Source organism: Rhinolophus ferrumequinum, chromosome 21 (genome assembly GCF_004115265.2).
Source record: "Rhinolophus ferrumequinum isolate MPI-CBG mRhiFer1 chromosome 21, mRhiFer1_v1.p, whole genome shotgun sequence".
Lineage (NCBI taxonomy): Eukaryota > Metazoa > Chordata > Mammalia > Chiroptera > Rhinolophidae > Rhinolophus > Rhinolophus ferrumequinum.
The window spans coordinates 50,459,706-50,473,719 of NC_046304.1; the positions used below are offsets into that span (position 1 = coordinate 50,459,706).

At 57.0% G+C, this 14,014-nt stretch overlaps 2 protein-coding genes across 9 annotated transcripts in view; both read left to right on the top strand.

Annotated features, from left to right (window-relative positions):
- The first annotated feature begins 139 nt into the window (after nucleotides 1-139).
- Nucleotides 140-7,773, top strand: TSEN54 (tRNA splicing endonuclease subunit 54). The gene is made up of 12 exons (XM_033090424.1): nucleotides 140-459; nucleotides 926-1,137; nucleotides 1,251-1,415; nucleotides 1,521-1,584; nucleotides 1,670-1,753; nucleotides 2,094-2,192; nucleotides 3,135-3,187; nucleotides 4,669-4,767; nucleotides 4,968-5,605; nucleotides 6,264-6,324; nucleotides 6,658-6,774; nucleotides 7,230-7,773. The coding sequence occupies exons 2-12, from the start codon at nucleotides 1,046-1,048 to the stop codon at nucleotides 7,378-7,380; spliced, it is 1,623 nt and encodes a 540-aa protein (XP_032946315.1). The 5' UTR covers nucleotides 140-459; nucleotides 926-1,045; the 3' UTR covers nucleotides 7,381-7,773.
- Nucleotides 7,774-8,468: 695 nt separating this feature from the next.
- The window catches only part of LLGL2 (LLGL scribble cell polarity complex component 2), a 33,358-nt gene continuing 27,812 nt past the window's right edge, over nucleotides 8,469-14,014 (top strand). For 5 of the 8 annotated variants that reach the window (XR_004421321.1, XR_004421322.1, XM_033090422.1 and 2 more), the window contains exon 1: nucleotides 8,769-8,984. The gene's annotated coding sequence lies outside the window, so the exon portion shown is untranslated. Of the gene's footprint in view, nucleotides 8,604-8,767; nucleotides 8,985-14,014 lie in introns of those variants that run through there. The other 3 variants (XM_033090419.1, XM_033090420.1, XM_033090418.1) reach the window with 3 other exon arrangements.

The following is a 14,014-nucleotide window of genomic DNA, read 5'->3' on the forward strand; positions in this document are numbered from 1 at the left end:
CCGTCCCGGCCGCTCAGTCAAGCTGTCAGTCAGCGCCCGCGGCCCCGCCCCCATCCGTGCCAGGCCCCACCCCCATTGCTCCCCTGCAGACCCAAGAAGTTGGCCGAGCAGCGCATGCGCGCAGGTGAAGCGGAGGTTGTGTAGGCGAGAACGTGTACCCGTACGTTCCTTTTGTGGGGCGGGGGCGACCTGGGGCTCCAGAGTTTAGACCGAAGGGTTTCTGACTGGGTGAGAGAGAACACGTGATGTGAAGGGGTCTGGGAACCGACACCCGTGGACCCCACTTTGGAAGTCCCCTTTCCACTTTGCCGGTCGCCCCTCCCGGAACTCCTGCAGCGAGCGACCTCCGCCAGCGTCCGGAGTCGCCGACCTAACGGCTGGTCGGAGCAATGGTGCCACCTAGCGGACGGTGTCGGAGCAGCCCATGGTGGCGGCGGCGGGGACCCCAGCCTCGAGGAGGTGCTAATGACGGGCGGGGGTGGCGCTTCAGCACCATCGTGGCCCGGACAGCGCCTCCCGCCCCCCCCACCCCCGCCCTCCAAATCCAGCTTTACGAGCCCTTACGAAGGGACCCAACGGAAGACACTGAAGGAACTATGAGCCTCCCCAGACCCCACCTCACAGCCTCCAATGGCTTTCAGTTTGCGAAGCTGGAATTCGGGAACCCAATGCTCTCCTTTTCTAAATTCCCTCTTCCCTCCTCTAGTAGGGACTGATGGTGGGGACTAAAGCAGTCCAGGACTGTGGAGGGGAGCGTCACGAATTTTATTATTCATACTACACTTTCAGATGCCGGGTTCCTCAAGTTTTACTAGAGAGGAGCTCAGACGAGGGCTAGGGACAGTAGAGGGGGAAGCTCCTACAAATCCAGAAATCTGCAAGCTCTCTGCCCCCGGAATCGAGGCACAAATTTTTTTTTTGTCAGGCGCTAGGACCCAGGACAGCCAGGAAGGCAGACAGCAGGTGGGTTGATCCGGAGACCAGAGGAGCCGAGGTCAGATCCGCGGGCTCTAGGGCCGCGAGAAGTTCCGGCGGTGGGCGGGGCATGGGCAGCGCACGCGCAGGCGTGGACGGCGGACTCATGGAGCTCGAACCCGAGCTAGCAACCGTGGAGGTTCCTGCCGGGCGCGTGCTCAGGTGCGCCGCGGCTCGGCCCGGGAGAGTCACGGGGACCATGGGGTGGTCGCGGGGAAGGGTACGGGGGTCCGGGCGGCCCCGACTGCCTGACTCTGACCCCGCGTCTCCTCCAGTGCCCGGGAGCTCCTCGCCGCTCGCTCGCGGTCCCAGAAGCTACCCCAGCGCTCGCATGGTCCCAAGGACTTCCTCCCCGACGGCTCGGCTGCCCAGGCCGAGCGGCTGCGTCTGTGCCGGGAGGAGCTCTGGCAGCTGTTGGCAGAGGAGCGCGTGGAGCGTCTGTGAGAGGGACGGGACGGGGGCGGGGCCGGGACTGGGACTGGCGGGGCAGACCGACCGAGAAGACTCGGTTAGACTGAGACGGGCTCCTCCCCACTCCTCCCCAGGGGCAGTTTGGTGGCCGCGGAATGGAGACCAGAAGAGGGGTTCGTGGAATTGAAGTCTCCTGCGGTGAGCGGCGGCGCTTAGGGACAGGGGACCAGCTTTCTCTGCCCTTTCTGGCTCCTTTGTGACATTTGCTCTGGGTCCCAAACAGGGTAAATTCTGGCAAACCATGGGCTTCTCGGAGCAGGGCAGGCAGCGGCTTCACCCCGAGGAGGCCTTGTATCTGCTGGAGTGTGTGAGTGGGGCCCCAGGAGGGTGGGGGGGAAGGGGTTGGGATCAAACAACATGTGGGGGAGGCTTTTTTTGGGGGAAGTATACACAACTGAGTATTCAGGAAGTTTGTAGCCTGACTTCTAGAACATAAGAGGATAATGATATACAGGGAGTAGGGATTCCAGTCCGTGTTAGTGTTGCTGCTGCTCCCCACTTCCTGGCTGGTCATATTCTTGCTGTGATGCTTGGGGGTGGGGTGTGTGTGTGTTGGGTTCCCACAGATGTTAGAGCCAAGAAGTTACCCCATTGATTCTGCCACTGCAGGGAGGGCTTACACGTTGAGCTGTTGGCCCCACTTCTAGGGCTCCATCCAGCTCTTCCATCAAGACTTGCCGCTGTCTATCCAGGAAGCCTACCAGCTGCTGCTGTCTGAGGACACTGTGACTTTCCTGCAGTACCAGGTATCTGCCACCCTCTCCCAGGAAAAGAGCCACCCATCCACTGAGACAATGGGTATTTACATGTACCTAAGATGTGCAAGGCACAGAACCATATGCTGGGGCTACAAGACAGGCAAGGATTCTGCTGTCGTGGTGCCTACACCCTAGAGGTGGCAATGGATGATAAATCAGCAAGCGAAAGGACAATTGACTTCTCAGAGCTGAGTGTTAGGAAGAAGACAGTGGAGGAGGGGCACAAGGCTAGAGACATTAAGTGTCATCGTGACTACATGGATGGTATTTAAAACCAGGGGGGCTGGATGGGTGTGTGGCCAGAGTGGAGGGCTGCATCTGAGACCTTGTGGACCCCAACATGTGGAGGTCCGGGGGAAAGATGAGACCAGAAACAGACGGAGGAGTGTCCAGCAATGCAAGAGAAAAACCTGGAGAGGCGACATCACAGAAGCCAAGGGATTTTTTTCAAGGAACAAGTGGTCAGCTATGTTGAAGACTGCTGAAGATCAAGCAAGATAGGGGACATTCTGGCATACATTTCTGATACTGATATGGAGACAGGAGGATGAACACGTGGCTCTTTACCAAAGACCACTCCCACCCCACCCCTGTCAATGGAGGGGCGGGGATGTCCACCACCTTCTGCCATTGTCTTGTCCACATTGTAATCAGGAGCTTCACGCTCATCAGCTTTGGTATCCAAATATTTTAGGACATAGTTCTTTTCCTGGCCCGTCAGCTATCAGCTTTTTGGGATTTGCATTTAAATCAAGAAACTGCTATATGTCATTTCTGCCCAAAATAAGGTAAGCAAGAGACAGGAATCCATACTGAGACCTTAGTCTGAAAGGCATTTATTAATAAGAGTGTGGGGAATGGCTTCTCTTCCTGAGAAACTATTTCGTGTTTTCACAAGTGGACGTATGACCTTTTTTTTTTTCTTTGGAGGTCTTCAGCCACCTGAAAAGACTGGGCTATGTGGTTCGACGATTCCAGCCAAGGTAAATCCCTATCCTATTTCTCTCCCATTTGTTCCCATCCTGGCATCTGGGTGACTAGCCCCAAAGTGGAAAGTGGCCTCTGCTAACCTGGAGCCCTTGGCTGGAGTTGCAGCTTTCAGGACACGGGCCGTGGGCCTTTGCTGGAAATGATCTACCGAGAGGCATGTTGGGACAATCGGGTCATTTCAGCTTCTCCTGGGTCATCAGAGTGAGGCCCGTCTTCAGCCTGTTCACTCCGTAGATAACGATTGAGCACCCACAGCTAACTGTGAGCATGGAAATGCACCGCAACAGGGCCAGGCACTTAGTGAGCCAGCAGATTTGTCGAATGCAGGCAGGAGTGAAGGAATTAACAGTTGGTAGGGTTTCACATCCCTTTGGCGAGGTCAGATGTTCTTTCCTTCTGGGGCCTCTGAAGGTCATCACCTTAGTAATCCAACATTGCCCGGAGCCACAGAGACATTCAAACTTGGAGTGGAAACAGGTACAGCCTTTGCAGTTTCCAGGATGTCACCAAAGCTCTAGGACAGAGCTTTAATTTCTGAAAGTAGAATATATCCTAAGGGAATAGTCATAGATGTGTGCATACGTTTACCTGTGACAATGTTCATTCATTCAACAGTATTTGTTGATTACTTACTGGGTGCCAGGCTCTGTGCTTGTTGCTGAGGAACAGCAGAGAACAAAATCACTACCCCACATAACTTGCGTTTAGTGGGGAGCTTACACAAAACAGTGAACTTGGAAACATACTATGAGTCCAACAGGGAGGGCATAGTCACACAAATTAGCTTGTCCCTTCGAGCAGCACTGTCCAATAGAACTTTCTGTGGTGATGACAATGTCCTACGTCTAAGCTGTCCAGTGTACTCCTATGTGGCTTGTACAGCTGAGTTTCTCATTTTTATTTTAATAGATTTAACTTCAGTAATTCCTTGTCTAGTGGCTGCCACATCAGACAGTGCAGCCTTTGGGCCATAAAAAAAGTCATGGCAGGGGAGGACTGCTATAGTGATAAGGCGCCATGTCCATAATATATTATTAACTAAAACAAGAAGACTACAAAGCAGTATGTCATTCTTGTTAGAAAAACCAAATATGGAGAGAAACTGTGGTGTTTATAAGAAACAAAAATGTTACAGTGGTATCCATGGGTTTTTATTTTCATTTTTATTTTCTACATTTTCTGGTCCTTGATATTTCTCACCAGTGTTGAATCATTTGCTTCTGGCTCTGCAGGAGCCCTGCTTCCAGGGAGCTCAGTTCACAGGTGCCACACAGAGGCCTGGGCAGAGATGCATGGGCAGGCCCCTGTGGCCGTCCCGATGTACCCCGTGGGCAGGTCTGCCTGGTGCCTTAGCCCTTGGGTGTGGCTGATCCTGGCCCACTGACTTGCCCGCTGGGCCAGCCCCTCACAAACCCCACCAGGAGCACCAGGCTGAGCAGCTGGATCTGTTGTTTGCCCCATTCTCACCCCACAGCTCCGTCCTGTCCCCTTACGAGAGGCAGCTGAACTTGGACGGCAGGGCCCAGTGCTTGGAGGATCGGAATGGCAAGAGGAAGAGGAGCTCCAGCTCTCGGTAATGCTCCCCACTTGGCCACGCCCCAGGGAGTTGTGGGGGGCAGAGCTGGTGTTTGGGACCTTGGAGAAAGCATAGGCTTAGGAGCTGGGCGTGGGGAGCTCCCTTGAGGGCTCAAGGAGGCAGAAGTGCACCCACAGGACATATGCACCTCACTAGCCAGGAGCAGATGTGCTGCATTTCCTCCCCATGTCCCTCAGGTCCATTAATAAGAAGCCCAAGGCCCTGGAGAACCCCCTGCAGGGGGTGGATGGGACACCTGAGAGCCTGGCAACCTCCATCCCACCTTCCAGCAACCAGAACATCCGATGCCCTGAGGAGAAACCCCAGGAGTCAAGCCCCATAGAGGGCCCAACGGGTCCCTTTCAGCTTCTTGGGTCCCTAGAGCCCAGCATGGCCAGGGAGGGGGTGGGGTGCAGCCAGGAGAGCGGCAAAGTAGAGAATGGGGTCAAGGGGGTTTGTAAGCCACGCTGGAACTTTGAGCAGATCTCCTTCCCCAACCTGGCTTCAGATGGCCGCCACACCCTCCTGCTTGCCCCAGCCCCAGAGCTGCTCCCGGCCAATGTGGCAGGGCGGGAGACAGATGCTGAGTCCTGGTGCCAGAAGCTGAACCAGCGGAAGGAGAAGCTCTCCAGACGGGAACGGGAGCAACAGGCAGAGGCCCAGCACTTCTGGGAGGACATAAATGCAGATGCCCAGGTGCAGCGCTGCTCCACCTGGTGGGAGTACAAGCAGCTGCTGCAGAAGCGGCACCTGCAGAAGACCCAGAGCCGCCCCCCACACCTGTGGGACCAGACTGTCACCCCCTTGTTGAGTCCCAGCCAGGCAGACTCCCCAGGTACCCTCTCACTCTGCCATAGCCCCACAGGCCACTGGCAGCTAAGGAATCACAAGACTTTGAAAGGGGCACGGATTGCCCAAGACCGATTAAAGCTTAAGAAAGATGGGGAAGGAGAGAGCTGTCCCATGGATTACCCACCAGGGCAATCTGTTTTCCTGGGAAGCGACAAAAGGACCCATGTGGGAAGGTTTACAGATGGCGAGTCAGTGCCCAAGGAAAGGACAGGAAAGCAATGAAAACTCCGAACAAATCCTTACTTAATGTCATACACCAGATGGGTGGGGATAGCTCTGCCACCAACTTGCTGTGCTCCCTGTTCTCTCCAGTCTGTTAGGGGAACAAGGAGGTGATCCGTAGACCAAATAAAAGGAAAGCTTGCTGTGTGCCCTGCATGTTAAGGACAGGGGACTAATAGAGCAAGAATGACAGTAACAGATTCAGAAGTACTTCCAGCCCTTATGGGAACATGGGAGATTATAAGGAACTGGACGAGGGCTCCCAGATCAGTTACGTTACGGATAAACAACATGGTAAATCTCTATACTAACAAAAAGCTGTTAAATCTGGGACCCCTAACGATGGCAAACTGAGAATGTCAAGGGAGTACAGATGACGGACTCCCCTCCCCAACGCTTTGTTTTCACTGTCCTTGTAGCCGCAGCCCTTCAGCATATCTCGGTGCTGCAGACGACACACCTTGCTGATGGAGGTGCCCGGTGAGTTTCTAGGTGGTGCCCATCTCCACAGTACTTTGGCTGCCAGTAGGAGTTGGCAGCTGGGATTTGAAGTTGGGTATAAGCTGAGGGGTCGTTCCAGGGACCCCTACCGTGGCTAATATGTGTGTCCAGGGGAGAGGGAGGAGTGCGTGGATTTCCCCCCAGGGTTCTGAGCAGGGCAGCTGAGCCTCCCCTGCACATCAAGCGACACCTCACAGCAGGACCTCAGTTTCCCTGAACAGGCTGCTTCCTGGAATGGGGAGAGGGAAAGGGTGGCGTGGAAAGAAAAGGTGGAGCAGGAGAGTTCCCTAAGGTTTCTCACTCTGTCCTCAGGCTGCTGGAGAAGTCTGGGGGCTTGGAAATCAGCTTTGATGTTTACCAGGCCGATGCTGTGGCCACGTTCCAAAAGAAGAACCCTGGCAAGCCCTATGCCCGGATGTGCATTAGTGGGTACGAGACCAGCGAGCACTGCCCCCAGGCTGCTGCCAGTTATGTGAACCAAGTGGACGGCCTCACAGCACCCGACAGATTGTCAGTCCCTGAGAGGATCCAGAGGCCCAGAGAGATTATGTGACCCACAAGAGGCCACACAGCCAGTTAGTGCTGTGGAACCCAAGCTTCCCAGTCCTCAGCCCCATTCCTGGCATTTGCAGGTAGCCTCTCTCCTGTTCTGGGCTCATTTGGAGAACCTGACTCTTCCTAGCCCCCTTACTCAGCCAGGGCTCTGGGTCTCTCTTGAACTTATCAGAGCCATGCAGTTTGCAGACAGGAGAGTCCAGGGGCCAGACTTCTTGCACTCCCAACTCCTGTCTCAGTCTCCCTTCCCTGGGAGCCACAGAGGGCTGGGGTCGCAAAGCCTGGGGTTAGGCGATGTCCAGGTCTCAGTCTAACCTTTGTCCCTGCAGATTTGATGAGCCAGTCCCAGACCTCCGCACTCTCAAGCAGTTGTCCTACCAGAGTGGGGACGTTCCTCTGATCTTTGCCCTGGTGGATCACGGCGACATTTCCTTCTACAGCTTCAGGGACTTCACACTGCCCAGGGATTTGGAACACTGACTGTGCAGCTCTGGCAGGACCTGGGGCCTGTTGGAAGGGGTGGGGGGGCTGGGGACCTGGACTGTCTACTTTCAGGGCCCATCTCAGCTGCCTCCTACACCCTGCAGCTGCAGGGGCTAGTCTGGGCCTTGGTCCTGGGTGTCTGATGCTTGCAGAAGAGCAAAGTTGAGCCCCCGCCCCCCCCCCCCCACACACACACACTTGGCTGTTGCAGCGCTTCAGAGCCCCCGGCCTAAGACTGACGCCTTGCAGTGATCCCCTTGGAATTCAGCACTAGATTTTAGAGACCCAGCGCGGTGGGCCAGAAGAGAGGACTCTGTGCCTTTAAAGGAGAAGGTGCCTGCTTCATGCGATAAAGCCAAAGCCATTAAAAAATAGATCCCTTTTCTGCCGTGGCTGGATATACTGGAGAAGCCCCCCAGCCCCAATATGGGGGCGCAGACCCCCCCCAACCCGTTGTCGGTGGAACTGGCGCCCAGGACCTCACCCCTGCTTTGCCCACCCTCAGAGAACACTGCTTTCTCCGGTGCAAAAGCTAAAAGAAGCCCGCAGGAGGGCAGGACACAACCCCGCACCTTTCTGGGGCCTGCGTCGGAGGTGATGGGAAGTCACAGACCTCTGGTCAGCTTGGCTTTCTGAAAGGGGTCCTCGGAGGGAGGCCAGCGGTCCAGCAGCCCTTCCCTGAAGGCAGCGGATCTGGGTAGGGCAGCTGAGAGGCGCCATAGTCGCTGCGAGCTGTGCGGGGGAGCGCGCCGTTCGCGCCCCAGGCCTGGACTCCGCGCCCCTTCCGCTCCCGCCTCTGGTCGCTCTAACCCCCTCCCTCGTGCTAAAAACTCTGGTTGCTGTTGGTGTCCCTCGGGGCCTCGGGCGTCTGCCTACCTCTGCAGGGACTAGGAGAAGCGGGTTCCAGGCTTGGGGCCCGCCTCGAGGGGAGGCGCCTCGCGGCGACGCCCCAGTCCCCACGCCACCTCGCTCTTAGGTCTCGAAACCTGGTCCTGTGTCCGCTGGTCACCCTCTGATTGGATTGGGCGCTCTCAGGAAGAGCCGGCCGGGGTATGCCCCGCCCTCAGCAGCTCCGGGCCGGGTTGTGGAGGGACGGCTCCTCTGGGCAGTCGGACCTGGAGGTGGCCCGGGGCCGTGGCGAGTTCCGGGAACTATTTCTTCCTCCGGGAGGCGGCGGGACACTGGGTGCGGCGAGCCGTTCTCCGACCAGGTACGCGCAGGTGAGGCCGGGGGCGGGGCGGCAGCGCCTCGTGCATATTCTCGCAGGCCTAGGCCCCGCCCCAAGCTGCCTGGGGCCGCGGATTGGTCCGGACGGCGGTCCCCGCCCCGCGGGGGCGCTCACGCCCCGTCGGCGCAGGGCTGCGGGGGGCGGAACTGAGGCGGGGCCGGGCCGCTGGGGCCCCGCGCTCGGGGTTCTGCGGGCCTTGCCGGCTCGCCCTTTATGTAAATAGTGGCGGCTCCGCCTCCTGCTCGCCGCGCTGGAGGTGAGCAGGAAGGAGACGGCCGCCCAGCAACCCGTGGGCCGGCGGCGGAGTGAGCAGAGCCAGCGGCTGGCGCCGAGGGAGTCGGAGGCCTCGGCGGGGGCCGGCCTGGGGTTCCAGGTGAGGCGCGGGCCGGGGCCCACCTATCCGGGCCCGCCCCCTCGGGGCACCAGCCACTTGGGGTGGGGAGGCAGGGGAGGGCCGGGACCCCGGGCGGGGCTCGGAGGGCTGCGCCCAGGTCCGCCCGCCTTATCCTGGATCCAGTCGCTCCGCCGGTTTAGGAGAAAGACACCTGTAGAAAGTGCCACTGGGAACTTTTCTCTGCCTCATCCGCCCGCGATTACAGAATTTAGGTTTCGGGTTTGCACTGTAGTGTTGGCTTTGGGGAGTGGGGAAACAGGTGCCCCACCCGGCTGGGTGCGAGGGTCACCACGAGCAGAGACGGAGTCCCCGGGCCCCGGGACCCACCACGTGCAAGGTGCCTGGCGGGGGAGGCCGGCGACGCGCGTTTCCAATGGTCCTCTCTCCGGCAGCGGCGGCCGGCGAGTGTTACGTCGGCGGCTTAGCCCCTGTCCCTGCCATCTGGGCCCTCTTCCTACCGGCCCTTTGTGTCTCGTAATCCGCGGACGCAGGAAGCCCGCGGGAGGGACTTAGGGCCTTTCTCTGCCTCGGGCGGCTTTGGGTACCTCTAGGGGACAGTACGGAGACCTAGTCTGTTTTCCACAACGACAGAGGTGGGGTTGCACTGTGGAACGTTGGGACTTGGCTAGGAGTGGAAAATTCTGCCTTGCCAAAGGAAGTGTGCAAAGTTTGCTCAAGGTTTGCTCCGGCTGGATCGTTCGTAGACACATTGAGCTTTGGCTTGGGGGAGAACTGACTAACCAGGAGAGCCCTGTGTGACCCCCTGAAGCTTTCACCTGAGACAGGTGAGGTGGGTGGGGCTTAGACTCAGGCCCCTTCCATGGGGATCCCTGAGCCAGACGCAGTGCGTCTTAACTTGGGCTCTAGGGGTCCTCTGCAGAGTTTACAACTCAAGGGTGCAGAGGGGATTCTGAACAAGGAAGTGAGCTGAGAGGGAATGAGTGTATGTGGGAGACAGGAAACCCCCAGGTGGGAAGAACAGAGCTGCAGTACAGAAGAGCTGTGGCCCAGCACAGGGAAAGCCACGGTCAGAAGATGCTTTTAAGGAAGACAGGTTGCGTCTGTGTGAACTGAAGTCCAGAAAGGGTCCTCCGAGATGGTCCAACTTTCTTATTTTATGGACAGAGAATCCAGATTTTGTTTCCTTAATTGATCTGTGCACAGTGTCCACTATGGCAGTCAGGACTCAAACCTGGCTCTGGGGGCTGTGACCAGGACTGGCTCCTCTTTTCCGAAGTTAGACTGGGCCAGTCTCAATGGGGACCACTGGACAGTGTTTGGGGGGATGAGACCTTTTAGAAAGTATAAAATAAGTGGGAAAAACTTCTCCCTCTTGCCTCACAGTCTTTCCTCAGACATAGTGTTCATTAAGTGTTTTAGTGTCCTTCGATTCTCAGGTATACTTTTGAATTGTGTCTGATCAATTTTTCTTCTTGCGACCTTGGCTCAGTCACTTAACCTTACCAAGCCTCAGCCAGCCTTATTTTTCACTAATGTTGACAAGATGAAAAATGTTACAAACACATGTGGCTTGGCACATGCTGGAACCAGGTGAGGGGTTGCTTCTCAGCATCCCTGCAGAGCATAAAAAGCAAGCGTGGTCACTTATGGGCCTTTGGGCAGACGTCTGGGCCTTTTGAACATGCCTGATGGATTGTGAGGGAATCGGGCTTCTCTGTCCAGAAACCAACTGAGAGGGTCATGATTTCTGAGAGCCTCTGGAGGTCAGAACTTTTAAAATGAGGATGGGAATAGAGGAACAGAGGTAAAGGGCAGTGGCTTCTCTTAACCTCACCTTGTGTTCCAGTGGCCCTTGGTAATTCTGCTCCTTGGGAGAGCCAGGAGTGAAGCCTGATGGCCAGACCCCAGCTGAGGGTCTTTTGGGGGCGGGGGCGATGTAATCCGTTCTGCTTTCTGCTCAGGGGAGGGCTTGACTGTACACATTCTGCACCCTGTTGGGGGATGGGGGGAGGGAGCACATTCCTGCGCTGCTCCTTGTCATTAGGAGATTTTCTGAGAACTCCATAGTGCTTTCTTTCAACCTTATTTAGGGAAGGACTTCTCGGCCCCAGGACCCTCTCCCTAGGAGAAAGTGATGCATGGAGCTGGAAAGTTCGGAGCCTTTACAGTCAGTCTGTGACCCCCTGTCTACCCCACTGGAGACATTGACCATTCCTGGGCAGGAGTCTCCAGGAGTAATGTCGGGTTTCCTGAAGGCTTCCTCAGCCTTACTGGTCCTTCCAGATGTGTCAGAGGTAGCTCCTGAGACACCTGAGTGGGGGTGGGGAGGCTGGTGGTCCCTGCTCCTGGGCTGGCTGCTTTGAGCAGCACTGGCCTCTGGGACGCCCTCATCCAGAGTAGTCAGCTTGGAGAGGCCTTCTTATCTCACTCAGGCAACACCACCCTCAGGGTTCCTCCTGGGTCAAGGCATGCCAGGTCTGGGTGGCAGATTTGTCTTCCCTTGCCCAGGAGCAGTTTGCAGGGACAAGTGGGGTAAGGGGCAGGAGAAGGGCATCCCCACTGGGGCCTCTGGTTCTGCTAGCCCTTCTCCAGCCCCTCCTCCCCAGGAGACCCTCCGTCCTGTGCCCTGTCACCAAGAGGCTTTGCCCAGCTTCCTTTGAGGTGACCTTCCCTCCCCACCCTGCCTCCCAGAGGAAGCTGGTCCTTTGAAGAGTCACTCCACTCCTTCCTCTTCCCAGGAACCACAGTGAATTCTTGAACTAGGAGAGGCTCCTCTGGGCGTGGGGACAGGGAAGCTGCTAGTGACCTGACTCTACCCTTCAGGAATTCAGCAGTGACCGGAGCCTTCTCTCGAAATACCTGACTCAGTGTTCCCAGGGTTTGATGAAAGGGACCTCTGGGCACAGAACTGTTTGACTCTTGTAGCTAATGATATTGTTGGGTTCTTTTTGCCGAGGAGCTGGGTGTCCTGGAGCCTTGGACGGAGGCAGGGCCCACAAAGGTATCCCCAGCAGGAAGCCAGGCATGATGTCCACATGGCCATGGCCTTGGCCAGAGATTTAAGAGCAGGATGGAGAAGTTCCCTGAGGGACCCTCTGGTGACCCAACCCAGTGTTCTCTGGGGTTGGTGGCTCCCAACTGGAGAAGACCTTAGTCTGGTTGATCCCCATTCAACCCTACCTGTTCATTCATTCACTCAACAAGTATTTACTGGTGCCTCTGTGTGTGTGGCGTGGCTCAGACACCAGGCATAATCCTCACACAAAGCAAAGATCTCTGTCATCACAGGATTCTCATGCTAAAGGGTGGGGAGCGTGAGTACAGAAAATACGGGTAAGGAATAACATCTTAAAAGGCGATATGAGCTACAGAGTACCAACTAAAGCAGGGGGTAGGACCCCCGTGGTGGAGGCAGCTTGCAGCTTTAAAAGGGGGTCAGGGCAGGCCTCGACAAGGTCACACCCCAGCCCAGACTCGCAGGGGTGAGGAAGTTCTCTAAATACAATTTGAGTGTCTCCCAGGTGTCAGGGCACTAAGCACTGGGGATACAATCATGGGCAGGACAGGCTCAGCCCCTTTCTCCTGGAACTGACATCTTCTAGAAACTCTTAGGACAACAGTTCAAGTTTCGAAGCCAGTGGGAGGCTGTGGAATGGGCCTGACAGGAGGAGCAGGCGGCCTACCCACACCCACCCCACGGAGGTTGTCCACTTTGTCCCCACAATGGCTTTGCTTTTCCTTGTGCTTGGCCACATCCAAGCCACCCCTTCCCTGGAGAGAGTGTGATGTTGGATTAAGAAGGGGACTAAGGCCCGTAGAAGGGTGACGGGGGTGGTGTTGCATGTGTTCTCACTTGGCACCCATCCTCTCAGCCAGGCTGAGCGGGGAAACCCTGTAGGAGGAGGCTCAGGTGCGGTGGGAGGGCCCCCCTGGGAACACCCTCCCGGGGTTGTGAGACTGGCCTAGGGCTCCTTAGAATGGGTGGTGGGGAGGTGGGGGTGGCAGCTCACCTGGATCCAGCCAGGGAGGGCGAGGGCAGGCTCTGGCTGCCGACCCAGTGGTCCCACCCAGGGGGTCCCACCCCTGGCCAGTCCCTTTGTCCTGGGAGAGAGGCGTGGACGGAGCGGAGGATTCTGCAGTCAGGTTGAAGTTCAGGGACTTGGACTCTTACTAACTGCTTGGGCTTGCTAGCTCTTGGGATTGGTTATTTCATAAATAACTGTAAGAATGACACGCGATGAGGTATGTAACGTGCTTATATTACCTAACAACAGCAGTGACGACAATCCTCTCTTCCCACCCCCTCTCTGTCTGGGAGCTCTGAGTCCCATCTCCACGAGGAGCCCTTGCAGCCAAGGTTTGGTTGCTAAGCTGCTGGCCAGGGGCCTGCCTAGTGCCTCTGGGAGATTGGGTTTCCCGGGGCAACGTGGGTGCTTGCAAAGCAGCTGTGGGCATCTGAGTTGGCATGGACAGAGGCCAGAGGGGTCAGTAGCGGCCCCAGTCACATAGAGCCGTACCCCACACATCTCTTCCTCGGTAGGCAGTGCAGGGGTGAACTCACACCTGGTAGACGCAGAGTGGAGGCCAAAGCCACACACAGGCCTCACACAGGATGTCGGGGAAGGAAGGGCAGCTGCCTCGGCGGCAGCAGGCAGTGGAGAACATGAGCAGAGGGGAGAGCAGAGCTTGGGACTCAACCTCACTCTGTGTGTGCCTCTGGAGGACCGAGGTGGCTCCAGGAGCCTTCTCCCCCTTGGGCCCAAGATGTCCAGAGTCCTGCTATGGAGTGTCACCTCTCCCAGCAGAGCAGTGGAACTGCCCAGGTTACTGAGGGGCCTTCTGGGCAGCTGGCCCATATACCTCCAGGACAGACAGGCTGGCTCGGCTTGGCCAGGCCTTGGTCTCATGAGGACCATTTAGCCCAGACATCCCAAACAGTGCCCGTGTGGGACGAGCAGTCTGGCCTGGGAATCCCCTTCTTCCTGGGTCACAGTGAGGTTTGCTGCTTATAGTAGGGGGCCCAAGGCAGGCCTACCCCCATGTAGTTA

Coding starts and splice junctions, on each gene's coding strand:
- TSEN54 (XM_033090424.1), top strand. CDS start 1,046: ATGGGCAGCGCACGCGCAGGCGTGGACGGCGGACTCATGGAGCTCGAA. Junction 3,188..4,668: donor GTTCGACGATTCCAGCCAAG/GTAAATCCCTAT, acceptor CTCACCCCACAG/CTCCGTCCTGTCCCCTTACG. Junction 6,775..7,229: donor GCCCGGATGTGCATTAGTGG/GTACGAGACCAG, acceptor TTGTCCCTGCAG/ATTTGATGAGCCAGTCCCAG.